We start from the raw sequence: 27,003 nt of genomic DNA on the forward strand, positions 1-27,003 counted from the left end.
TCCCTCTTCAGAACCTCAGTCTGTCTGCTAAGGGGCATGTTAATGGCATCTGGCCTCCTGCTGCTCTCTATTGTTTAGCCAGCTGACTGGGGTTTCCCCAATAAGACTGAGAGCTGCCCAAGAACAGGGCTCTGTTATCTCTGCTGAAAGTTACTGAAATCCACAGGTCATCAAATGCTATAACCTGATAACACACTCTAACCAAGAGGATGTATTTACCATATAGGCAATGGCCACCAGACATGATAGCTGACATGGCTGCTTTTACATGTGACCAAAGACTTACAGAGACACAATCTTACTTGGCACTCACAACAGTGCAATTATTATACCCTTTTTACGGGAGAAAGGAGAGGTTTAGACAGGATGAGTGACTTTGGCCAAAGTTTCCCAACTGTAAGGATAGGAAGGAGGCCTGTACCCCGGGGTGCTGTCCCTCCTGGCCTCTGCTCTATGTGTGCCCCGCGGTGGCCGTCCCAGACACACCCTGCAATGTGAAGTGCGCAGTCAAGGGGTCCGAGTGTCCAGCCCAGGTTCACAGGTGGGGCAGGATCTTGCTTTCAGAGGCGCTATCCAGACTCTGAAACACCTGTCACACTCCCTGCCCAGACAGTGCTAGACCCACCCACTGCAGGCCAGGATGCAGGGCTGGGACACTGCCCAGCACACTGCTGCCCTCGATGGGCCACAGGCTTGTTGGAAGTTCCAGCGCTACTGCAAGGGGAGACTGAACCTCAGGTAATGGTTTCCTAGGCAAGGCCAACCCCTCCTCCCCTGTTAGGGTGGAGGGAACCACAGAGCCTGGGGCTGAGGGCTGCTGAGGCGAATGAGGAACAGTCTGAGCAAAAGTCTGAGATTAAAAGCACATCGTGCAAAGAGCACACGAGCTGAAACTGTGCAGGACTTCCTTCGGAGCCACGAGGGCTTTGGTGACAGTAGGCAGAGCAGGGCCCTGAAGTGCGGGGTCTACCGTCCGCTGTGTTGCTTGGCAGGTCTGACTTGGGGAAAGTCATTCCTTTCCGAGTCTCGGCATCCAGCAGTGAAATGAGGTCATAGGATAGTGGCGAAGATGAAATGGAAGCGCAAATGGAGAGCAGGAGGGATGGGGCCTGGCGGGTAACAGATGCGCAGCAAGGGAGAGCTACTGATCACCCAGGACAAATAGGTTTCCGTGCCCGCCCGCAGGCAGGGGTCCTCTGGGGTGACCGACAGGGCCACAGTATTCTGGGCTCTCCCGCAAACTCCTTGCAGGGATGGGGAAGGCTCCAGCCTGCAGGACAATTGCAGATGGGGAAGGAGGAGGACCGTGAAGGAGAAGCAAACAGAACAGGCCTAAGGCAGAAACATGCCCCCAGACAGACCGTGACAGGAAACAGAAAAGAAATAGATGAAGAGCCAACAACTGGCTAGTGGAAGGACAGGCTGGAGAAGAAAAACAGACAGAATGGACCCGCTGAGTGTACACTGCAAATGACATCATTTTCTTCTGCACTGTGTCGCCAGGCAGAGGGGAAGACACAGCTGTGTCATATTTACTGATAAAGCTTTATCGAGCTTTCACAAAAATCAGAGTTGAACTTCTTGAAGAAAAGAAGGGGAAATAGCTGTAAGGCAGACGTCTTCTCGTGTGATAAACGGGGTGGGTTGAGTCCAGGATGCGAGTGCTGACGTCCGAACTCTCTCTTCATGTGGCTGCCTTTGGGGGTGCAGACACACGTGTACACGAAAGGCACCCACACATTCGCGAGGACCACACGACATTGTTACTGTCACTACACATACAGCAACATGCCCCCCTCCAATCAGAAACCCTCCTGGGTATCTCGGAAATGCCAACCCCGGTGTGCCAGGAGGGCCCCGGGATGGAGTACTCACGGTGGCGGAGTCCTGGCCCAGCTGCACGCTGCGGTTCCGCTCCCGCAGGGGTTCATCAGTGCCCACCGCAGAGTAAGAGACCTGGGAAGGTGCAGACCGCGGGTGAGGGCAGCGCAGGCCTTCCCCACCGGATCTGGGCCTGGGTTCTGGGGGCGCTCACATTGCAGTGGGCTCTCGGGTGCCCTGCCTCATCTCACACACACTACAGGAAAACTGACATCACACACGGGCCAGGTCACCTCGGAAGCCTGCAGAGGCCAGAGGCAGGCTCTCGTCAGTGAGGTGGGGGGGACTGGCTGGACCCAGCTCCTGTTCCTCACAACCACGCTCTCAGGTAACCTTGCATTTTCCCACCCTGGATGCCACCCGAGTCGGGAAACACATTTCTCTACTCTAGAAGACAATAGGACAGGGGCATTGATGAATGGCTACCCTCCCTTGTTGAAATGGGAATGCGGGCCCAGTGCAGCCAGCTCTCCGATTGCCCCAGAGAGCTGAGAACTGCAGATATTTCTCTGAAATCTTTTGACTTCTAAAAGGTGACTCATTTTAATAAACACTGTTCAAAGAAAACGTCTTGGGGACTCCAGCCAGTCCGATTTGCAGCCTGTGGAAGGCAGGACACATTCTCTCTTGCCTCCTCCACTTGGCCGGCTCACTCCTCTCCCCTGGTTCAGATGTTATGTTACTTTGTACGTATGGACAACATACCACAGTGACTCCCTAGCATTGCCCATGTTCCTGCTACTTGACTGCAGGCAACTGGGTACAGGAACCATGTCTTTTACTTAGTTTAAATTTTCCGATCCCTGAGCAGAAGAAGGACAGGGTAGATCCTAATGACCTTCAGGGCACTGACAAATGGCCTTGAAGAGGAAACAGTTCCTCTGGCTTCAGGAGGGAGCAGGGGGCAGTGATCGATACGCGGGGCTGATGGGAGGTCATACCATGGAGGAGCAAAGATGAGAAGGAGCACCCGGTCATCCCAACGCACCCTCTGCAGAAGCCCGCGCCCAGGTACTCACGGTGTACCCCACGACGGGGTGCCTGGGATGCCTTGGCATCTTCCACTGGATGCTGAAAGCTGTACAGTTCAATGCGTCCAGCACGACGCGCAGAGGAGGCCCCACCTTGCCTGTTTTTGGCAAAACAAAAGAGACTGTTAGAGGTCCATGCACCTTGGGTACCTGCACAGGATGGAAGAGAGGGCACCTATGGGTGGACAGCGGGCAATGCAGCCGTGTCTCTGGTCTGACTTCACTGCTGTCCCCTCCCAACCTGGCACTGAAAGGGAAATCAGCCAGGCTCTTGCCCTCAGTCCCGGCTGTAACTGCTAATTCCCTAGGGACCAGCAGCGGGACATTCAAATGCTCTCACTTGACTCTAGGACAGTGGTTCTCAACCTTCCTAATGCCGCGACCCTTTAATACAGTTCCTCATGTTGTGGTGACCCCCAACCATAAAATTATTTTCGTTGCTACTTCATAACTGTAATTTTGCTACTGTTATTAATCATCATGTAAATATCTGATATGCAGGATGCATGTTCATTGTTACAAATTGAACATAATTAAAGCATAGTGATTAATCACAAAAACAATAGGTAATTATCTATGTGTTTTCCGATGGTCTTAGGCGACCCCTGTGAAAGGGTCATTCGACCCCCATAGGGGTTGCGACCCACAGGTTGAGAACCGCTGCTCTAGGAGCTTGAAATGTATTTAAGCAAGATAATAAATTTTTTTTTTAACTCAGTAGCATACAGATGTTTTATACATGTGGTATATAGACATGTCTTTATGTAGCCAGTATATTCCCATTGCAGAAAGTTTCAAAATATGGTTAAGTGCAAAATGGGGGTTAGAAAATATCAAGTGTTTTACTATACATTTACCTTAAATAATTTTATGCTTACACATAATACGTGGGATGTCCATAAAAACAATATATGCAGATTGCCAAAATTTAGAAAATACAGAAATAATAATTTCACCATTCATTAATAATTGAGTAGAGTATACTTCCTTTTAGTCACATGCAATTTTTAAAATACTTATGTATGCATATTGTTATTTTTATCCTATTTATTACTGGATTTATTATACACACTAAATGTATAATACTAGAGGCCCGGTGCACGAGATTTGTGCACTTGGGGGGTGGGGGTGGGGGGTCCCTCAGCCCAGCTGGCACCCTCTTGCAGTCCAGGAGCCCTCAGGGGATGTCCGACTGATGGCTTAGGCCCGCTCTGCTCCCCATGGGGAGCGGGCCTAAGCCGTCAGTCAGACATCCTTAGTGCTGCTGTGGAGGCGGGAGAGGCTTCTGCCACTGTCACTGCGCTTGCCAGCCTTGAGCCCAGCTTCTCGCTGAGTGGCGTTCCCCCTGTGGGAGCGCACTGACAATCAGGGGCAGCTCCTGTGTTGAGCATCTGCCCCCTGGTGGTCAGTGCACATCTTAGCAAACAGTCGTTTCACTGTTTGGTTGATTTGCATATTAGCCTTTTATTATATAGGATATATTTTCAGTTTTAAACCCTGGCTCCTTAGGACAGCCTGATTCTAAATGTCACACAACTTTGTCCCCTCGGATTCTTCATAGTGGGAGCTAGAGAATCACTGCCACAGGGCTAATAAGACATGAAGTGAATGGCCCAGCCAGGTCTCACAACATCCAGGGCAGGAGTGAGGGGCATATGACCAGGATCCTGGCTTCATGTCTTCGTGAAGATTATAAACTAGAGCTGGTGGGGAAGCCCAGTGCTCTGAGATGCTGCCTTCACATAGACTTACTCCTATGTCCCCACATAACAACCGGAAGACTTTATTTTTTTCCCAAAATAACTAACATATATATGATGCTATATTTATTATTATTTTGATTTCCAGATCATTTTAAAAGCAATAAAAATTGGAGAAACATTTGTAAACCATATATCTGATAAGGGATTATTACCCAAAATGTTTTACATAAAAGGGACTCAGACAACTCAACAGCAAAGTACTAGCAATCCAATTTAAAAATGGGCAAAGGATCTGAATAGACATTTTTCCAAAGAAAACATACAAATAGCCAACAGGCACATGAAAAGGTTCTCAACATCACTAATCATCAGGGAAATGCAAATCAAAAACCACAACACCTCACACCTGTTGGAATGGTTATTATAAAAAAAGACAGGAGGTAACTGTGACAAGGACGTAGAGAACAGATAACCCTTATGCACTGATGGAAGATCGTATCCACGGGACAAAAGGCAGAGACAGTGAGAAAGACAGAGATGCTCTTCCTCTCCCCACTCCTTAAGGCTGGTGTTCTGGGTGGTTCTGCCAACCTCCTCTTCTCAGTTCCCACTATGCCCTCTCCTTGGGTGCTCTCCTCCCTGCCAGTCGCTACCACATGTATGCTGGTGGCTCCCCAATCTATTTCTGCAGCCCAGCCATCTCTTTCAGAGCGGCAGGCCTAGGTACCCAACTGCCAAGTGGACCCAGATGTCACCTGGGCCCTCCAAGTCAACACGTCAAAACTGAATTCATCATCTTTCTCTTCAACCTGAGCCTCTCCGGTAATCGGTGTCCTGATAAACAACATCACCATCCACCATGGCTTCTAGAAACCTCTCACCCTCAACATCAAACATCACATGGTACCCATCCTCTCCTATTCACTCAGAATCCTCTTCAACCCGTGCCTGGAGCAACACGACCACGGTTCAGAGCTGTGTGCACAGTGGAACCTGTTGCCCATTGGTCAAGACTTCCCTGCTGGTTTCTCTGACCTTTCTGGATCCTAAGAGATAGTTTCCTTCCCGCGGCCTCGCCAGTCTGCACACCCTCTGGGGAATGTGTTAGTAAACCAAATGAAACCTTTTTTCCTGCAAAGCAGTTGAATGCAACACTAAGGTTGTTGCGGCCCGAGGACTGGTGGTTTTCACACTTGTGAGTAGGAGGGGTGCGTGAATGGCCCTCTGGTTGGAAGGAAGCACAGAGGCCTAGTCTGAAGGCACATTTGCTTAGGGAGCACTGCATTTTTCTCCTGGTGTATTGGTTTGCAATGTCCTTGAGGGTAGGGCACGTCTCCAGCTGGGGGCGCTCTGAAGCTGTATTTGCAGACGAAGCACACTGCTTACACACAGATGGTACAATTATTGGCCTATGTATAGAACAGGGTAGGCTAAAGGCAAGAGTAAGCCAGCAGGTGCCTCCCACCCAACACCCCCCTTCCTCCCCCCAAAACACACACCCAAGACAGAGTCCAGGCAGGGAAGGATAGAGGACCAGAAGGCCAGAAAACACCAGCAGGCAAGTCTTGCCAACATGGCTGATGTCAGCTTAGAAGACATCTTTGTGGTCATAATGGGGTGAGCCAAAGTATTTCCTCAAATTTTTTCCAGCTACCCAAGGGAAAGATGAGTGTGAAACTAAGTCTTCTCACATCGCTACAATTTCTGAGCCTCCAGGAGAAAAGTCTAATGTTTGACAAGCCAAGCCCCAGTTGCATTTTCCAAAAAGTCTGAATGAAGCAAAAAATAAATAAATAAATAAGTTCTGATAATGGTTATAGCATTGAGGTCTTCTGGGATACCAGTGCTTCCTCGGTATTCAAAAAATCAAAGTAGTAGACCACTGGCATGTGAACTGAACACGGTTTAAGCAGTTAGATGCAGAACAGCACTCCTATTTAACCAACAATGGTTGCAATGACAGAGCCGTATATTACACAATGGAAAGCTAGTTTTAGAGTTGTAGCCTTTAAAACCAGTATGATGCATTTATACAATATATCCCGAAGCTGTGTTCTTGTACGCTAAAGCTATACTTCTTAAGAGATAGAGAAAGTTTCTTTGCCAGGAGGGAGCTGTATTCCTGGCCTCTCTTCTTTGGAGGGCTTTCAAAACTGTATTAGGTTTTTACACCAGTAAACTCTGAATAATTAGGCCAATTTCTTATGGTAATTTTATTTCATAAAATACTTCAACTTCCTGAGCAAAATTCATCTCTGATTCAATTAGTTTTGCAATCCAATTCATAAAAGCACTTCAAAATGCAAGTAAAAATATCTTCTGTGACAGAAATACATTGCTAGCTTTTTAGTTATTTGATTTTCACGGAATGAACCAAGTTATATTCACTGATGCACTGGAAAGTGCCCAGACTAACTAAAAATAGTCAGGAAATTTTGAATAGGGAAAAAACCTTATTTCCATCTTTTTGAAGTTTGCTCCAACCATTATTACTAAAGTAGCGCTATGAATATGTAACCACAGATCTGCCACTACGGCCACTTCCAAGGTGATGCCTTCAAGGCGGGAGTGAAAAATGTGACTTTAAGACACAGGCCAGTGTTTGTTCCAAGTACCCGGGGATCCCAGAAATTCTCAGACACTGAGGAGCAGCACGAAGTGTTTTCCAGAGCCCTGCCAGCTGCATTTTTGGGGGAGCAGGGGGTACATTCGCATCACAATTGTGCTTCCCTTTGAAATCCACCACTCCCCTGTGTAATTCCAGAGAGTAATTCCAGAGAGTGGTCCACCATTCCAGAGTAATCCACCAACACTCCAGGGTATAACTGCAGAATGTAACCCACCACTTCAGGCTAACCACTCCCCATGGCCAGAGTGTGGCATCCCAGACCAAGAGGACATGCCTGCTGAGAATCTGGGACCTCCCCTCCCCAATACCTGCAGACCATTCCCTGAATACCCGAGGCTCCAGATTCCCTACCCAGAGAGTCCTGAGCCCATTTCCTGGACTTCCCTGGGTCTGTCCTTCTGAGTGTGACCATGCGGCTGGAGCGTGCCACCTCAGGGGCAGGGGTGGCCAATGGATTGCAGTTTGCCAGGATGGGTGACAGGCAGAGCATGTGGCTGAGGTGTCCACATCCACACCTAGGAGCACCCTTCAGCGCAGGGCAGACCAAGGGATGCACCAAGCCAGGGCGCAGGGGCCAGTTGCCTTCATGTTGCCCCTTTTCAAGTGGAACTTCAAGGAGTCCGAGAAATCCAAATTTGAACGTGGTCTTCCAGATAATGATGAAAATACATTTGTCACGATAGAAGGAGAGAAAACATCGCATCTCATAGTTCGTTAGCTTATTGGATCAATAGTGAGTTTCTACACAAGTGATTGTGTGGATGTCCTTTTGAACTCCCCACATACCCCTCTCTGAGCATCCCCAGGCACCAACAAAATGTACCTTTTCACCTAAGTTCTACGCAGATATCTAACTGTTCTTCTCCTCCTTGATGGCTCACACACTTCAAACTCCAAACGTTCCAGATGGAAACCATCAGCCTCGGTCTCCAAATCCCCCCTCTCCCATATTCCCTGTGGCCCCAAACCTGGAAACATCTTTAATTCCCCCCTCTCTCTTCTGTCCTAATGCAGCTCTCCATGCTGTCCAATAGCCCACAGATGTGACCACAGGGAGGGTCCTTGTGTGCAGAGAGAATCACTATGAGAGCACCACAGTGATCGCTGTCGCAGACAAAATCCATGGGTCAATAAAAGGCCCAGTGGGGGAAGCTTTAATACAGAGAATGTCTGCATAGCCTCAAAGTATTTCATCAAAAATATTTACTAATTATTGTGATGATTTTCATGTCCACAAATTATTTTATTTTATTTCTCTAGGACGGCGATTTTCAACCCGTGTGCCGCAAGAATTTTTAAAACATGAAATACCTGACTATTTTGTCAGGAACACTGACCTCTTTTCCCTTAGATTGTCAAATAAAAAATGACAACAGTCAACACAACAATAGCTGTCCAGTGTGAATGAATCAAAATTATACCTATTTTTTTTTGTCAGAGTGGCAAGAAATATACCATTTGTTGGTGTGCCGCAGAATTTTAGTAATTATGTGAGCCATGAAATGAAAAAGGTTGAAAATCGCTGCCCTAGGAGATGGCACTTAAGTTCCCTCACTTGAGTGTGGGCTGGATTTAGTGACTCACTTCTAATAATCAAGCATGAAAGGGAGAAATGGTAGCGTTAGTGGAGAAGCCTGCCATCCACCGCTTTAAACAATGAGCAAGGTTGACATCACTAATGGGGAGCCATGTTGATATTGTTCATCCCCTGATTTGATGAGACAGGAAGGACACTTCACCTGTCTGGTGAACCTGCCTAAATACACAGCCGCAGTCTAATCATCTATCTTAGTGGTCGGCAGGCAAACTGCGGCTCGCGAGCCACATGCGGCTCTTTGGCCCCTTCAGTGTGGCTCTTCCACAAAATACCACGTGCGGGCGCGCACATACAGTGCGATTGAAACTTCGTGGCCCATGCCCAGAAGTCGGTATTTTGTGGAAGAGCCACACTCAAGGGGCCAAAGAGCCGTGTGTGGCTCGCGAGCCGCAGAGCCACAGTTTGCTGAGCCGCAGTTTGCCGACCACTGATCTATACTAATAAAAGGGTAATATGCTAATTAGACCTGATGTCTTTTGGACATCATTCTGGACATCCTTCCTGACGAAGCCAGAGCCGGAGGGAAGCCGGTGCCAGCAGCTGGGGGAAGGAAGGCCTACTCTTGCATGAATTTTCGTGCATTAGGCCTCTAGTTAGAAAATATTAGACAAACTCAAATTGAATGATACTCTACAAAATAATTGACCAATATTCTTCAAAAGTGCCAAGGACATGAAAGACAAAGACAGAATCTGCCGTAGACCGAGACTAAGGAGGTAGGACCAAAAAAATGCAATGTGCTTCCCTGGATTGGATACTGAAATAGAAAAAAAGACATTCGTGGAGAGACTGATAAAATTTGAGGAAGGACTGTCGTTTAGTTAATGGCATATACCAATATTAATACCATGGTTTGGATAAGTGTACCATGGCAATGTAGGGTGCTAACATGAGGCGAAGCTGAGTTACGGAAACTCTATGCGATTGCTACAACTCTTCTATAAATCTGAAATGAATCTCCCAATAAAACCACTGAAGAAAAATGTAATCTTTTCATCATAATCCCAGCAGGAGAGCCTTGTTCTCTCGGGCAGGGTTCCTCTGACAGGGCAAGGCTGTCTCCTGGCTGGAACTCACCCATCCCCAGCCTGAAAATCAGCCCCAGAAGGCCCATTGCATCCCTACACCCGCTTGCAGCGGCTGATGGCATCTCTCAGTAACTCGCTGCTGAGGGCAGCTCTCGCTCTTTCTTGTCCTCTCGGGCTGGGTTTCTCTCGTTTCCTCCTGCCAACTTGCCCCCCACCACCACCACCACCACCACCTAAGGTAGCACATCTGGGCGGAGTGCCTACGCTACACCTGACTTAGGAGCAGCTTCCCCCTGGTGCTGGGCCGGAATCTGAGCTCTGCAATTTGCAGGATGGCGGCAAGAAGCATTTTGCCAACCTTCACCTGTGGCTCCTTCCCGGCAAAGCACTGAGTTAGTAGCACATGAAGCTTCATGGTCAACAAGCTGCGTAAGCTTGTTTTAAACCACCAAAGGCTTAAGGTTTCTTACCCTTCAGGGAACAGAGGTGAGCAGTCATTTAAAAATGGAAACAACCAACCACCTCCATTTCTCACAATGCTGGAAACTTGAAGAACAGTAGGCTCATAGTCTGGGCATATGGATTGGCTACGGGTGATAATGGCTGTAATTTATTGACCATCATCTCAAAGCCTGGCGGTCTTCAGCATTTGACAGAGTTCATTCCATCCGCCCCAAGACCATAGGACCTGTTCGGGCAAATAGGAAAGAGATTCCTCTTCCTGGAACCCATACACCCGCAGGCCAGGTGAGATTTGGAGAAGGGATGGAATTCCCACCCCAGGCAGTTGTCTTCTCACTCACTCATGGATTAACAAGGTGATCCTTGCCCACATTCCCGATATCTGTAACTCTTGGCTACACACAACTGGCCCACCATTGTGTAAGTTACTCTTTTTTATTTATTTTTTTAATTCTCACCCGAGGATATTTTTCCATCGATTTTTAGGGAGAGGGGAAGAGAGAGGGAAAGACAGGGAGAAACAGCGATGTGAGAGAAACACATCGATTGCATGCCACCTGCACGTGCCCCAACCAGGACCCGGGCTGGGGAAGAGCCTGCAACCAAAGTATGTAACCTTGACTGGAATCAAACCCAGGACCCTTTGGTCTGCAGGCCGGCACTCTATCCACTGAGCCAAACCAGCTAGGGCTGTAAGTTACTCCTTTTAATTCTTTCAACAGATCTGCAAGGTAGGTGATATCATACCCACTTAAATGAGGAGACTGAAGGACAACAGTTTTAACATGTTCAATCTGATAGAAAATGGAATAGCCAGGGTTTCATTCCAGCAGTAGAAATTCCACCCAAAATAGATGTTTTCAATTACTTCCAGGATCATATGATGGAAGAACGGTTGGAACTGTGGTGGGTGGGAGCAGATTTGCTCCATGGGACAGTAAATTGCTGGCAAAAGTCCTATCAACTGCATATCCCTTTATTCTGCCCTTGGACCAAGACAGAAAGTCTTGCCTTGCCCTCCACCCTTTCTTAGTAGCATCTTAAATGGCAACATGAGAAAATGGGGAAATTTTATTTTCCCAGATTTAGGATTGGGGCAAACTGACCTGGCAAGGCTACTCCCCAGAAGAGAAACAGCAGGAGCCGCTGAATTGGACCTTATGCCTCAAGGAGGCTCAGGGGTTAGTGAGGGGCAAGAACTGGGAACATGGGCTTTGAAAGGCAGCAGGAGGTAATGGAATTGAGCCTGCAAGATGGAGAGAATGGATGACAAATATTCAATAAAAACTGCCAAACTTACAAAATGTGGAAACGGAGGATAACAACAGTGAAAACTTATTGACTTCTCATTATATGTCAGGGATTGTTCTAGGGGCTTTGGATGTATTGATTCACCAATCCTCACAACGACTCTGTAAGGTAGATTCTAATATTGTCCTGTTTCAGGGGTGAGAACTCTGAGAAAGAGAGGAGTTAAGTAGCTTTTCCAATGTGATGGAGACAGACCATGAACTAAGGACAACTCCAAAGCCTTGGGGAATAACGCAGGGAACTTCGTGCCAAATTTAATCAACCAGCTAGGAACAAGGGAACCCCAGAGACATCTGGGATAACCTAGTAATAAAGACAAATAAGAATAACTAATTATTTATGTGCGTAAGCACTTTACACACATCTTCTCATCTAACCTCTACAAAGAACCCCATTTTACAGATGAGTACACTGAGGCTGAGAGAGATCCAATAGGTTGCCCCTATCACATACCTCATAAGGGGAGCTAGGAATCCAGGGCGCTGGACCCCAGAAACCAAGCCTTGTGATCATTAGACTTTCCCATCTCCTCTCTTGGTGGGGAGGACACCAAAACCCTTCTGCCCCTCTGACACTTCTCGTCCCTGGTCACCTGTGCAGGTCTGTTCAGTTAGGAGCAATAAGGTCTTAGGATTAAGTAACAAAGCACAGTGGGAGCACCTCACACACAGGCTTGGAAAATATAAAATGTAATTAGTACATATTCTCAGATGAAGGCAGGCAGGCCCAGGGCAGCCTTATAGTCTGTGAAGGGACAGAAATAGCAGCAACATTGGCCATGACTACCAGGACTTATGATCTCAATGGGGAGAGAAGATAAACACAGTGGAAACAATAAAATATGAAGTTGTCTACTGCCCAGCACAGCAAAGCATGTCCTTGGTCACAGAGAAGAGGGGCTGGAATCACTAAGGACTATAAAATCTAAGTTAGAAAATCAATACCCAGTAAATGAGATTTGAGATATGCAAAGTCACCTTAAAGAGATGGGGTGATAAGGCCTGACTGAAGTACCAGGCTAGCAATCATGCCGGGTGCACCCCCATGGTGTCCTGGCAGGTGTGCATGTCCATCAGCCCATGCTCATGTCAGATCAATAGTGACATATTCTGACACTTGCCCTCAGTCAGGGTAGGCTAGGTCATGTCTCTGTAATAAATGACCCCCAAACACAATGGCTTACAACAATAAGGATTAATTTGTCATCCATTCTGCAAAATTGCTAAGGCTCCAACTCTCCTCCATGTTGTCCCCACTGCGGGGCTCAGGCTAATGGAGCCTGGTGCACTGTGTACTGGTTCTTCAAGCTTCTTCCCAGTCACCTTCATTGAGCAGAGCTAATCACACGGCCTCACCTCAGCTCAAGATGCCAACATCATAGATGAACATCACCAACCCGTCAAGGTGTGAGGAAAGATGCTATTCCTTGGTGGGGGAGTGGGGATTCATGTGGAACACAGAGAACGCAGAGGCACAGGCAAAAGACAGTGGTACCCACCTAAGCTCTGTCCAGGGGAGCTAACGCCTAGGAGGCCTCTTAGGGGCATGTCTACATCACCGAGTATCTCCTTTCCACAAATACCAATACCAGTTCAGGGCCCAAGGATGGGCAAGGAAAAGAAGACTATTAGGCATTTGTAAGTATCTTATTGCCCATATCCTCACATTCACATAATTCTTCTGGCTCTGCTGGGCCTCTCTCTTGAAATAGTGGACTTAAAATATCCTTTAACTATAATTAAAACACCATGGTATTGGCATAGGAATGAACAGGCAGATCAATAGGAAAGAACAGATAGCCCTAGAATGTATAAAAAACTTAATTTATGATTAGAGAGGTATCTGGGATCAATGGGGAATGGAAGAATTATTCCACAGATGACAGAACAGTTGGTTAGCAAATTAGAAGAGAAAATCAATTTCAAGCCTTAATTCATACCACACACCAACATAACTTAACTCTGGGTGGATTAAAGAATTAGAGAAATTTACATTTATGAACCATAAAACAAGAATACTCTCCCCCTTTCACTCCAATCACCCCAGCATGTTTACTTTTAAGTTTTTGTTAATAGAACAAATCACACGCAAAATAAACAGGTTACCTAACAAATTAAAAACAAAACATTTCTTCCTGTCAAAACAACAACAGAAGATAAAAGATAGCAGGGGACAAATATTTATAGACAGGAAAAAAATGGAATCATTTAATATATAAAGAACTCATACAAAATTCAACAGGAACATTTTACAGTTTATAGAGAAAAATGGACAAAGGGCATGGACAGACTAGAAAAGATAGTTTAAAAACCCACATACAGAAAAATACTCAAAACACATGAATATTTAAGTACAGCTTACTGTAACCCTCAGGGTCATTGCTTATCTATAAATTGAAATAAGGTTTTAAAAATATCAAAACCCAGTTCTACAAAGGATGTGTTTTTATATATTTTGATTGTAGTTTTACTTGATTAATGCTTTTGGAAAGTAATTGGGTAATGTATGAAGGCTCTTAAATATACACTGAGTGGCCAGATTATTATGTCCACCTGATGTTTGTAGGCAAATTAGCTATAATTCCACGCTGAAGTTGCTAGAGGGCCAGACCATTATAAATGCCTGAATAGCACAGCATACCTAAGTATCATTGCTGATCAAGTTCATCCTATCATGTTGATGGCGTATCCCAATGGAGATGGCTTCTTCCAACAAGACAATGCGCCATGCCACAGTGCTCGTATTGTGCAGGAGTGGTTTCAAGAACATGAGGGGGACTTCACCTTGCTTAGGTGGCCCCCACAATCACCAGATCTCAAGCCAATTGAGCATTTGTGGGACAAAGCTGAAAGAGCCATCAGGCAGCTGGTTCCACAACCATCAAATCTCACAGAACTGGACAGTGCTATTCATCAGGCATGGTGTCAGATTCCTCGCATCACCTTTCAACATCTCATGGAGTCATTGCCAAGAAGAATCGCCACAGTATTGAAGGCAAAAGGTGGCCCAACGAAGTACTGATGGGGTGGTCATAATAATCTGGCCGGTCACAATAATCTGGCCACTCAGTGTATAGTACTATGACCTAATACTTGTACTTCTCACAATGTATTCTAAGGAAATAATCTCAGATATGGGAAAAAAAGTCTTATGCACAAGCATGTTCATCTCAATATACCCTAAAATTAAAAACAACATGAGCCCTGGCCGGTGTGGCTCAGTTGGTTGGAGCATCATCCCATGCCCAAGTTGTGGGTTCGATCCCTGGTGTGGGGTGAGGAGGAGGATATACATCATTTTGTATGCAGCATTCTCTCACATCAATGTCTCTCTCTTTCTCTAAAAAAAAATCAATAAAATATTTAAAAACAACAAACATGAATTCAGGCAAGAATGTTTAAGCAAATTATAGTGTATATGTAACCGATGGCTTATCATTGAAATTTTTAAAATGATGTTTATAATATGGGGAGAGGCTTCTGTTAGGATGTTATGGAAACAAGGCAGTCTAAAAAATGCATGTACATACAATACAAAGTTATACCAAGCAAAACCTCCCCCCAAATCAGCAAAAGTTTATTGAAGTTGGCTCAAAATGATTACTTTTCCTTTCTACTTTCCCAGATGTTTAAATCTTCTATAAAGAGCATATTACTTTTATGAGAGATAAGTGAGCATCTCAGTAATTGATAATAATAACTGAGGATTGACGGAGTCAGGTGTCATGCTGGGTACTTTACAAATCCAGGCAGAAGCACCTACAGCTAAAGGCGGAATAACATCTAACAAATCTAGATGCTAGGGACGCTCTGACTGATCCCACATGCCTAGTATCATCCTGTCGTTAGGTGTTACTATCATCTCTATTTTACAGATAAGAATCTGAGGCACAGAGCTAGAGCGACTTTTCCAAAATCACACAGCTGGTGAGTCTGTGATGGAGCCAAGATTTGAACCAAGACAGACAGGCTCCAAAGCCAGTGCTGTAAGTCTACAGTGATTATGACATTTAACTCTTGCAACAACCCAGGGAGACCATTTGACAGATGAGAACAGTGAGGCTTTGAGAATGTTAAGTGACTATAGTTACAGGACTAGCAAGAAAGGAGCTTGTCTGTGAACTCAGGCATGCCGACTCTGCCCCCCACCCCTTCCTCACCACTGGGCAAACTGCCAGGTTAACTAGTACATACAGTTCCCGTGCTTTCCTCCTTTTCCCTCTGCGGCCCCCTTTTCTCAGTTAAGAAAGTATGCGTTGAACGTCCAAGTCATCCCTTCCTTCTGTTCCTCCTCCTTTTTGGCTTTCCTTCCTCAGCATCTGCAATTCCAGGCTTGCTAACTTTGCTCCAAGGTCATGATTTGATAAGGAGCTTAGTGAGAGGAGGGTGTAAATGCATTGCAATGTTTTGTAGATGTTTTTATTTCCATTCTTGCTTCCATTAAAACAGAAAAAAAATAAAAAAAAACAAACAAACAGATGGATGCTGCATACAAAATGACATTAGTGACAAATCCCTAGTTCCAAGTAGAAGAGAGAAAGGCAAGGGGCCAGGTGGGGCGGGGCGGCGGGGGGGGGGGGGGGGAGAAGGGGGCAGTGGGAAAGTGAGCGGACCCACATCTGGCCACCTCTGGAAGGAGCCTCCCATCACAGCTTTCTGGCCCAGAATGACACCTGAGGTGGTCATTCTGCAGTAGGTCTCACGTGTCAACAGTTCTTGGAGAGAAGGAAAGAGTTTATTGGCCAAACTGGGTTTAAATGGGGGCACGTCAGACAAAATGCCTCTGAGATTGAAATCTTAAGTCAATGTCACTACATTTGCAACCTTGTGCTTTGTCTGAACAGTGTCTGCAAATTCAGGCCAGAAGGGTAGATGGTAATGGCCTTAAGTTTATGTAACGCATTAGGAAACATTTGACATTTTATGTAAGACGTTAGGAAAAAATTGTTTTCCTCTTTTTAGTGGTTAATTTATAACATTGGAACCAAGAAATTCCTAGAGAAGGAGGGAAAGTATGAAGAAGGAGGTGGGGGGTGTGCAGCATCCTCACATGGAAATAAAGAATAATTATAACAGACGTTTTGAGCCCTGACGTTTCACTCGGGTCTGAGCGATTTAACTCAGTACATAATGCGTGTAACTCATTTAATCCTCACGATACGCACATGCAGGAGGTGCTATTATCATTCCCATTTCACAGATGAGGAAACTGTGGCACAAACTGTGCAGCTAGTAAGTGACAGCGGGAGCTGGGCTCCACTGTCTGGCCCCAGAGGCCACAGCTCTTGGCCACTCTGCTACTCGGCAGAGAGCAACCTCCGAGCCAAGCGGACTTAGCTAAACGGCGAGATTACACTTGGAGCTCAGAGACTTGGAGGAGTAAGAGCTGGAAAAGCACATGGCCAGGTCTCCCAGATCTGCTAAAACACCTGGAATGAGCTCTTGTTCCAGGGAAGATGTCCCAGCTGGTGTCCATGCCTGTGGTCCTCACGCCTGTGGCACCCTCGAGGCTCTCACAGTATTGGCTCCTGCGAATTCCTCGTTGTGGCTCCCTGAGCCATTCCCTGTCAGGCTGACAGTGCAGCTGGGGTTGTGTTGTGGGGTGTGGAGGCACTGGTGTTACTGTGTAGTGTCGGGATATCATTCATTAAAGTGAAAGGCAGGTTGGACTTGACCTGCCCCTGCAAAGAACTGAATTTACTCTCTGATAGTGGACAGTGTGTCTGTCCCCTTTTCCTGTTTTATCAGAGGAGTGAGAGGGATGAGGCAAGTGCAACCAGGGGTCAAGGCTGAGAGAAGCCTTCCCACACCATCAGCTGCACCCTTGGCTTGTGCACTATGGTGCCAACACTGAGCGTGAATACCCACAGGGCGGCAGGGCTCCCGGGAACAGACCAGCCCAAGGTGACTTTCCTCACGGGTCTGAGAAATACTGTAAACTCAGCAGTGTAGCTTCAGTGCATATGTAAGCAGAATAAATAGAGTTACGCAAAAGCAAAAATGAATATAAATTATAGAATAGCGACAACAGCAGCAATGCAATTCCATGAGACGGCCCTGAATATGGAGCTTTAAAAGCCAGCGTTGGGGACTGGCCATAGCTTCCCTGTGAGCCGAGCGGCCAGGCCACCAACAATCAGGACTTCAGCCTAAACTAGGTAGCCATCAGGCCTCAAATGGGTTTTCTGCTGGGTCCATTGTCTCGGTAAAGATATTCCCAACAGACTTTATGTTGAACTTAGATTTGTGGATTGACTAATAATGTGGTGGCCCTTCAAAGTGATGCTGTCTTTTTTAAAAAAATTGTGGTGATTCAAAAAAGATTTCTGTTCACTAGGCCTAGACTTTTACAAACCAAATAACAATTTCGTAGGTTTATTTCTACTTCCGTTCTAGGGATGCCGCCATGAGCTGGCCAACACCAAAGCTCTCTGCGAGTCCGACTGTTCTGATTACTGCTCAGTCTCCTGACACCAGGACAGCCACCCACCCAGTATCTGTTGAGTGAATGCTGCCTCTGCTGGGGTCCCCCTTCCCCGTTCTTCCCGTGTAGAATGCTTGCTATTTGGACATTGAGTGTCCTGGACTGGGCGTTAATTTTCTCATCTTTCCTTTCCTTTTTGCCTTCTCTTTGCTCTACTTTCCCAATGATTTCTCCAACTTTCTTTTTAATCTTTATAATGAATTTTTAATTTCTGGCATCATATTAGCACAATCTCAGAGCTCTATTTTTTATCCCCCCCCCCCCAGCCCCCGGTTAGTATTTCCTTTTATATACAATCCTGCTCATCTCTCATGGCTGCAATGGAGGCAATATCTTATCTCTAAGGATCTGGGTGAGTACTTTTTCGATGTGTTTCTTTTACATAGTTTTCCTTCTCATAGTCCCTATTTCTTCCAAGTGCGCCTTTCTGTTGTATAATTTTGGTTTCAATCTTTCATGTTAGAAATTCTTTAGATGCCTGAGGAGCTGTGATTATCGGCTCCCATTTAGATATCGAGGAATAAAAAGCTCATTGTAAACTTGTGGGTGTTAGTGGGACTCCCTGACTGTGAACTTTACTGTCGCCGTTGGAAGAGTTTTTAATGCCGATATTGTTAAGCCATTCCTCTCGGGCTGGTCAAATCCCAGAGAGGGATCCTCCAATATCTGACCTGAAAGGGGGAGTCTGTCTGCTAATAATATGGGAGGTGAGGAAGGAAGACTGGAGGTCTCAGCATCCTGTGTACACATCTTTCAGTGTGGTTCCCATACCGCTGCGCACTGCTCGGGGAACCATGAAGAAGGATGATCAATACATAGGCTTCAGCTTTAGCTGTACTGCCCAGCAATTCAGCTCTGGCCCAGGTTTGCATAGCTCACTCAGCAAAACTTAGAAGACCTGAAGATACCTGGATCCATCTCCCTAGGGAATTTCAGGGGGCTCTTTTGTTAACAAGAATTCCCCTTGATGGTTTTATCTCATCCACCCCAGCCCAAAGTATCTTTACCAAAACATGTCTTCTAATCATAAAGAACTCTCTCTGAGAAGCATTCTGGTAACTACAATTGCCTTCATCTTGTATTTCCAGTGAAACTTTTACTTCCCTGGGATATCTTAGTACTCCTTAGGCGACTGCTCAGCTGCCTTCCCCCTTCATTCCTCACTGACTGAGGACTAATGAGAATGCCACAGTTGACTAGGGAAATGTTTTTTTTCTTTGAGAAATCCTTTTAAAGATCTAGAAATGTTCTGGATAAATCCCAGGGACAAGGGGTATGTTTTCTGCAATTCCACAACCTGCAAGTGCTTTTCTTACATCCTCTGTAAAATGAGAATGACAAACCTGCCTGATCTCTCTTTATGAGCAGCTGTACACACCAAGTTGGATGACACCTGCTAAGCCCTGGGAGTCCAAGAGTCTAGAATGAGCTCACAGTTGAAACTGGTGCTCTTGGGGCATGAGGACAGCTAGGGAGTAGCAAGAGTAGAGATTGCTCATGAACTCCTCATTTCAAGCACGTACAACCTGTTCAGAAAATTACCCCGGAGCTGAGATAACTAAGTCTTGTCACTTACCAGGTTTTAGGGAAGCTTTAGAAAAATCTATGTTGTCCAATGTGACAGTTATTTGAACATGGAGATAAAAGGCTTGCTTTCCAGGTCCTTTTTTTTAATTCTCAGACACTTAAAAACAAGTTTCTTAAAGAAATAGAGTCTGAAATGTCAAGAGTTTGAAGAAGTGCCTCTAAATTGTTGGGGGAAAATGAACCTAAGATGCAAATAAAATTATTTTATATTTTTAGAAGGGTACAGGGAACTAGTTTACTGGCTTCTTTTTTTAGGTATATCAACATTTATATCTCTTCTTTCATTGCATTTTTTATAACAACCCTCTAAGGTAGTCATTATTACAGTTCCCATGATGTCGATAAGGAAATGGAGGCTCCGAGACTTGCCCAAGTTCGCACAGCATTGCCCAAGATACTGAAATGTGAACGTCAACTAGCCTGACTCTCAGGTCTATGCCAAGTCCATCACTAACATCTAAAGACCCCCGTCTATTTTATGGGGTCCACATGTCTAGTTGAGGCTGGTCTCTTTCTATCACAGGATTAAACTGGGCCCTTGGCTGTCAGAAAAGAGGAAGATGGATGCCAACTGTAGAGTAGGCACTGGACAACTACCTGGTACAAGACGCTGGGTTGATCTCGGCCTGGCTGATAACCAGTTCTCCCCAGATTCACAGAACTTAAGATGTGTCGAGCCTCAAATATCTCCCTTTTCCTTCCCATGTCATTTTTATCTTGTTCCACTCTACCTCTTCCAACCCCCACCTGACACCACCAGCAGCATTTTATTGGGTTTTCTATGTGACCCCTCGCACAGGAAGATGTCATAACACTCCTAAAAGGACCTGAGCTATTCATCATTTCAACCTCCTGCTATTTTCCCATCTTAGAAAAAGTTCTCCTGCTTCTCCTTTTCCTGGAAAATACCACCTGTTTCTTTTCTCCCCTCTGCAGCAACACTCCCCCAAAGAGCCATCAAAATTCACTGTTACCTCTCCCCGCATTTCCCCTTACCCATCTGGGGCAGGTTTTCAGCCTCACCCTGTCACTGAAATGTCTTTCTCTAAGTCACCAATGCTCTCTGCGAAATCCAGCGGCCGGTTCTCTGCCCCCACCTCACTTGATCTATCAGTAGCATTCGCCCGTTGCCCTCTGTCCTCCTGCCACCCTGTCTTCGCTTTGCTTCCAGCACACCATGCTCTCCTGGGGTCTTCCTGGGTTTACCTCACTCCCTCTCAGAACCTTCCATTTGCTCCTCCTTTGCTTTGACTTCTTAATGTTTTAGTACTTACACTCCCTCCCCGGCCGGTCTCATCCACCTCTGGCTTTACTAGTAAATACCAGCATTTTGCCCACGGCCTCTCTTCTGGGCTCCAGACTCGTATTCAATTGCTTTCCTGACACCTGGGTGTCTAGCAACCATCTCAAATGTAACACATTGCACACTCCTGCTCCTCCCACCACCATCAAACCTGCTTCAGCCCCAGTCTCCTGCATCTGAACTGACAGGAAGTCCTTCCTTCTAGCTGCCCAGGCTACAATTGTGGCATTATCCTTGCCTCCTCCCTTTTACTCACACCCCACATCCATGTACCAGGAAATCCCTTTCGCCTTATCTTTGAAATGTAGCCCCAACTCAAGCCCTTCCCACCACCTCCACTGCTACACCCTGGCCTGAGTCACTGCCTTCTCTCCCGCCTGGATTACAGAAATGACCTCCCCATTGGTTTCCTGTTTCTATTTTTAACTTCCAGTAGTCCAGTCTCAACACAGCAGCCACAGTGTTACTATAAAAGAATATTCAAGCCCAGGCTGGTGCTGCTCAGTGATTAGAGCTTTAGGATCGATTCCTAGTCAAAGGTTGCATCATACCTGGGTTGCAAGTTCCATCCCTGGCCCTGTGTCCTTCCCTCACAGCTCCTTGTTACCTGTCTTGTCAAGTGTGGACATGTTTTCTGCCCGAGTCTTCCTTAGCCCTCAAGGACTTCAGTTTTCTAGACTCCACTCTCCCCAGGCTGCTGTCTACACTCCATGTGGATGATGTGGCTTTGGGCTGCATGGCGCTGGATCCTGGCTGAAAGGCACTGGGAAAACACTGTCCTTGGACCCCGATGGAGAGCAGCTGGGAGGACCCAGAAATAGCTCTGAATCTCGGCTGGGAGGTTTTCAGAGCCCAGAAATAATGGAAGCACCTCCTGCTGCTATTTGGATAGTGAGCCCAGGAACAACACGCTCCATCCTTTGGTGCTCATCACGCTTACTAATGAAAGGCTCCTGCCGCCTTTTCTCCCGAGAAGGTGACTTTGGAGACCAGGTCATTACTACAGAGTCAGGGCAGGCTCGGGAGGCCAGCAAACTTGGTTAGGACAGGATTGTTCTGAAATTCCATTTCTGATTTGATTTCTTGTTCATTAGCCTAGTCCAGTGGTCAGCAAACTGCAGCTCGCGAGCCACATGCGGCTCTTTGGCCCCTTGAGTGTGGCCACGAAGTTTCAATCGCACTATACATGCACACCCGCATGTGGTATTTTGTGGAAGAGCCACACTCAAGGGACCGCAGTATGCCAACCACTGGCCTAGTCTATAGAAAAAGTCCATAATCCAGGGGCAGCATCAGAAGAAAGAATATATACAACTGACAGTTTAATGCTAAACAGAATTGTATAATTTGAAATTCATTGGCACGAGATTAGAAATTTTTAAAATTCTAGTGCTGGGGTCCGACCCCAGCAGGTCCAGGGGTCTCCAAAGGTGTGGACGGAGTTGGTGAAGAAGGTATGACACGGAGACAGCGTTCAGTTGATCAGCAGCCTAGCCAGGATCTCTAGCCAAGTTCTGGTCAGGATCTCTGGCAAAGTTCTGGTTAGGATCTCCAGCCAGGTTCTGTGTCCATGTTCTCTTGCTAGGTTCTCCAGCCAGGTTCTCCAGGTTCTCCAGCCAGGTTCTGTAGCCATGTTCCCTCGCTAGGTTCTCCAGCCAGGTTCTGTCCAGGTTCTCCAGCCAGGTTCAGTCACCAGGTTCTAGTCAGGTTCCCTTGCCATGGTCTATCCAGGTTCTGTAGCCAGGTTCTGTCTCTAGGTTCTTCAGCCAGGTTCTCTCGCTAGGTTCTGTCTCTAGGTTCTGTGGCCAGTTTCTGTCCAGGATCTTTTGCCATGTTCTCTCCAGCGAAGTTCTTCTGTCTCTAGGTTCTGTGTAGGTTCTGTGTCTAGGTTCTGTGTCTTGTTACATCTGTATTTATACCAGTTGATTCCAATCCTATCAATCTCTATTCCAAAGGTTAGGGCATTTCTTATCTCCATTCCAGGGAGTAAAGATTACGTAGCTTAAGCATGATTGTTCGTAGTTAAAGTGATTAATTACCCGCCTGGCACTTAGTTAAGGGGTTTTATTCCCTCCCTAACTTCAGGGGAAAATCCCTACCTGGGGAAACAACCTTTCTCAGAGAGGTGACCTTGGTTAAAACACATAGTGCCAAGAAGGTGAGCAAACATATTAAGAACAGTATGCCATATATGCCAAGTTCCTTGAAACAGCAAGGATGGACCGGCTCCCAGCATTCTAGGGCTTTCTATATTTCTCAGTAGGTAAATAATAGATGATCACCGTCTTTATTTGATAAAATGGTGACCCTAATGATACAACAAAATCCCTAGACTATTGGAATTTAAACTATACCTTTATTTTGCTAAACTTATTATTTTCAAATAATTTCATATTTACAGAAAATTTGCAAAATAGTAGAGTTCCTGTATAACCTTTCCCAAACTTTCCCCAATATCAACACCTTGCATAACGTTAGCACAATGGTAAAATCTACGAAAATAACATTCTTCAATACTATTAAGTAAACTATAGTCCTTATTCCAATTTTACCACAAATATCCAATTTTTCCACAAATATCCTTATTCTATTTTAGAATCCAATTCAGGATCCCATATTGCATTAAGTTGTTATGTCTTCTTAATATCCCCCAATCAACAATAATTCCTAAATCTTTCCTTCTCTCTCATGACTTTAACACTTTTGAAAAGTACTGGTCAGTTATTTTATAGAATATCCCTCAATTTGGCTGTTTTCATGATTAGATCGAGATTACACATTTTGGACAAGAATAGCACAGAAGTGATGCGTCTCTCTGAGGGATACAGAATGTCAATATGTCTTATTACTGGTGAGGTTAACCTTGGTCACGTGGATGAGGTAGTGGCTGCCAACTTTTTCTACTGTAAAGTTAAAATTTTCTGCTTTGTCATTAACAAATATCCTTCGGTGAGAACATAACATGTTACTATGAATTATCTTGCTTCTCCTTAAACTTTCACCCACTAATTTTAGCATCCATTGATGGATCTTGCCTATATTAGTTATTATCGCAGCATTTGACTAATGGTAATTTTCTATTTCCTTTAATCCTTTGACATTTATTCATTGTAATTCTTCTGTACGGAAGAGGCCATTCTCCTTCAGTTAGAGGCAGCTGAGGGCACTGGGAGGCTGCTGAGTCCAGATGAAAGGGAATGGGCGTCAGCGTTAAACCGACTACTGTTTATCCAGACTATTCAGCTTACCAGGGCACATATTCAGTAAGTCAGCTCTTTCATCATCATCAACATCATCATCATCATCAAAAATTGACACTTGCCTCCTATAGAATAATCCTTTAGCTCGGTATAAGAGCTACGGGAGTGTCTTTTCATCTTTCTGCCTGGGCTTCTCCCATAGAGACTGGATAGAGGCCACTCTTCTTTCTATCCTACCCTCCCAATACTCATGGATGCTATTTCTTACCGACACATCATTTGAAAAGCATTGCATGGCCAGTAGTGCTGGGTGTAACCAAAAGTCAACTGTTAAGCCCCTTCAAAGTGTCATGGGGCTTGCTTGGGATTGCATATTGCAGTCTAGCCCTGAATCTATAGCAAGTATTCCTCTACATTTCAGGACTGCTACTTGTACTACCTGCCCTGGGATACTTGCCTTTGCAAAGTTGATAATAGAGTCATGGCCTTTTAACCCACCATCAATAGAAAAGGGCAGTTTGCTTAGCAGTGGAATAGATACCGCTTTCCATGAGCATTTTTCTCTTAGAAATAGGGAAGGTGGCTTTCCTAGATGCCTGATAACCATCGCCATCATCTTACTTATTGTTTGGGGTCTGGACGAAGGTACATCTCAGTTGTAAAGTTCAAAGAAGAATTCACCTCTCAGTTCCAGCCTAAATTAAAAAAAAAATCAGCAGAATTTCTATTTGTAATTGATTATTTTCTAAACTTTTCCATTTGGCGAAAAACTGGGACTCTTCTAACATGCACCTAGAAAAAGAGAAGAGATAGCTTACTTGGGCAGCCTCCCTTAGGCAGTTTTCCATCTTCACCTCTTTCATCAGTCAGACTTTAACATTTTCAATGTATTGTCTTAAAACACCCATTTATTCAAAGATCTGACATGGGCCTCTCTCTGTCTTGATTACTGCTACAAACATTCTTTCCTTTCTGAGCCCAAACTGATGAAATGTCAATAAAAAAACCAAAACACCCAGGTCACTACAATGCTCCATGAACTTCACTTTGTAGTCAGCTGAGCAGACACACTGGTCTGGTTCCTGGAATCAGCTGTGGTTCTCGGTCACGGCACGCTGCCACCAGCGTGCGCTTTATCACAGCAACTCATTACTAAGCATCCCTGAAGTCCGAGCTGAACACCGGTTTGTTTTTTAAAACAACCATGATAGATATACTTTCTGGAAAGGGAGAGCAATGGTCTGATTATAGCTAGATGCAAGGCAAGCCGGTAGCACCTACAGCCTCTCATCATTTTTAATAGTGGGGACGATTCTGGATGTAAGCATCATCCTGTGACCATCGTCCTCTCTGTGTCACTTCCGGGTGGCCTGTGGCGAGGGGCACTGCGTCTATGCTTATGGGGGGAGTTGCGCCACACATAGGTATTTCACTCATAGGAACTCAATTTATGTATTAGGGGTCGATTAGATCATTGAACAAAAATACTTAACCTCCCCACCCCATATGGAAGGAGTATGCTTCTCAGCCCCTTTGACATTGGGCTTGGCCATAGGATTTGGTTTCAACGTAAGCAGGGAAAGAGATGATAGATGATAAAGACAAAAAAGATAAAGACAAAGATAAAAGATAAAGATATGCCCTGGATGATTTTGCTCAGTGGTTAGAGCATCAGCCTTTGGACAGTAGGGTCATGGGTTTGATTCCTGGTCAAGGACACGTACCTGGCCCTTGTCTGGGCTCATGCGGGAGGCAACCAACCAATATTTCTCTCTCCTCACATCAATGTTTCTCTCTCTCTCTCTCTCCCTCCCTTCCACTCTCTAAAAATCAATGGAAAAAATATCCTTGGGTGAGGATTAAAAAAAAAAAAAGATAAAGATATAGATGTAGGTGTTGATGTAGATATAGATATAACTATCTTTCCTCATCTCTTGTCTTTAAGCTTAGCAATAATACTGGCATTGACCAATGAGATGTTAGCAGTTAGCAGAGATGAAGCAATAAGGAGCGTAACATGTTCTTGTGCACCTGGCCTTGTCTCCTGTGTCATTCCCATGACAGCCCCTGCAGCCTGGGTCCCAGAAAAGACATATATGGAACAGACCTGAACTTGACCCTTAACAAGGAGTCAAGCCCAAGAAGAACCTGCACCTTGAACAGCACTGCCCAGCTGAGTCCAGCCTGGATAATCTGACCCAGCCAACTGGCAGAAACATGAGTGAGAATAAACGAGAGCTCTTACAAGCCATCGAGTGTGGAAGTGGTTTGCCAACAACAAGAGTAATAAGGAAAAGAGAAAGAGACGTCAACATAAAGGGTGCTTAATGATTGAGCACCTAGAGTGCGTGTGACATGGAAGTGTTGAATCTACTTCTTCCTAATAGATCTCAATGCCCAGGGTGACTGTCAACCCCACAGAGTGTGATTTCAGTGTTTAAACAGAAATCCTTTTCCTACACATAGCTCCCTGATGAGTCACATGTGTAGACATCAAAGCATACACACAATATACACTATGCTCTATGCCTAATCTATATATAGAAAAGCCTAAGCAACCAAACAACTGGTCGACCAGTTGCTATGACACGCACTGACCACCAGGGGGCAGACGCTCAATGCAGGAGCTGACCCCTGGTGGTCAGTGCACTCCCACAGCCAACCTCCTGCACCAGTCAACCTCCTGCAGCTGGCCAACCTCCCACAGGCCCTCCCCCGGCTGGCCAGCCTCCCGCCCCCATCAGCCCCAATGGCTGGCCAGGCTGAGGGACCCCACCTGTGCACGAAT

General features: G+C 45.7%; 1 protein-coding gene across 1 annotated transcript in view; it reads right to left on the reverse strand.

Moving 5' to 3' along the window:
* Positions 1-27,003, reverse strand: part of EGFLAM (EGF like, fibronectin type III and laminin G domains) — a 129,776-nt gene that overhangs the window by 77,537 nt on the left and 25,236 nt on the right. Inside the window, exons 2-3 of the mRNA XM_059694912.1 lie at positions 2,901-3,010; positions 1,876-1,956 (exon numbers count right to left, since the gene is read on the reverse strand). Of these exons, the coding sequence (XP_059550895.1) occupies positions 1,876-1,956; positions 2,901-3,010 (191 nt within the window). The remainder of the gene's footprint in view (positions 1-1,875; positions 1,957-2,900; positions 3,011-27,003) is intronic.

Source organism: Myotis daubentonii, chromosome 4 (assembly GCF_963259705.1).
Source record: "Myotis daubentonii chromosome 4, mMyoDau2.1, whole genome shotgun sequence".
NCBI lineage: Eukaryota > Metazoa > Chordata > Mammalia > Chiroptera > Vespertilionidae > Myotis > Myotis daubentonii.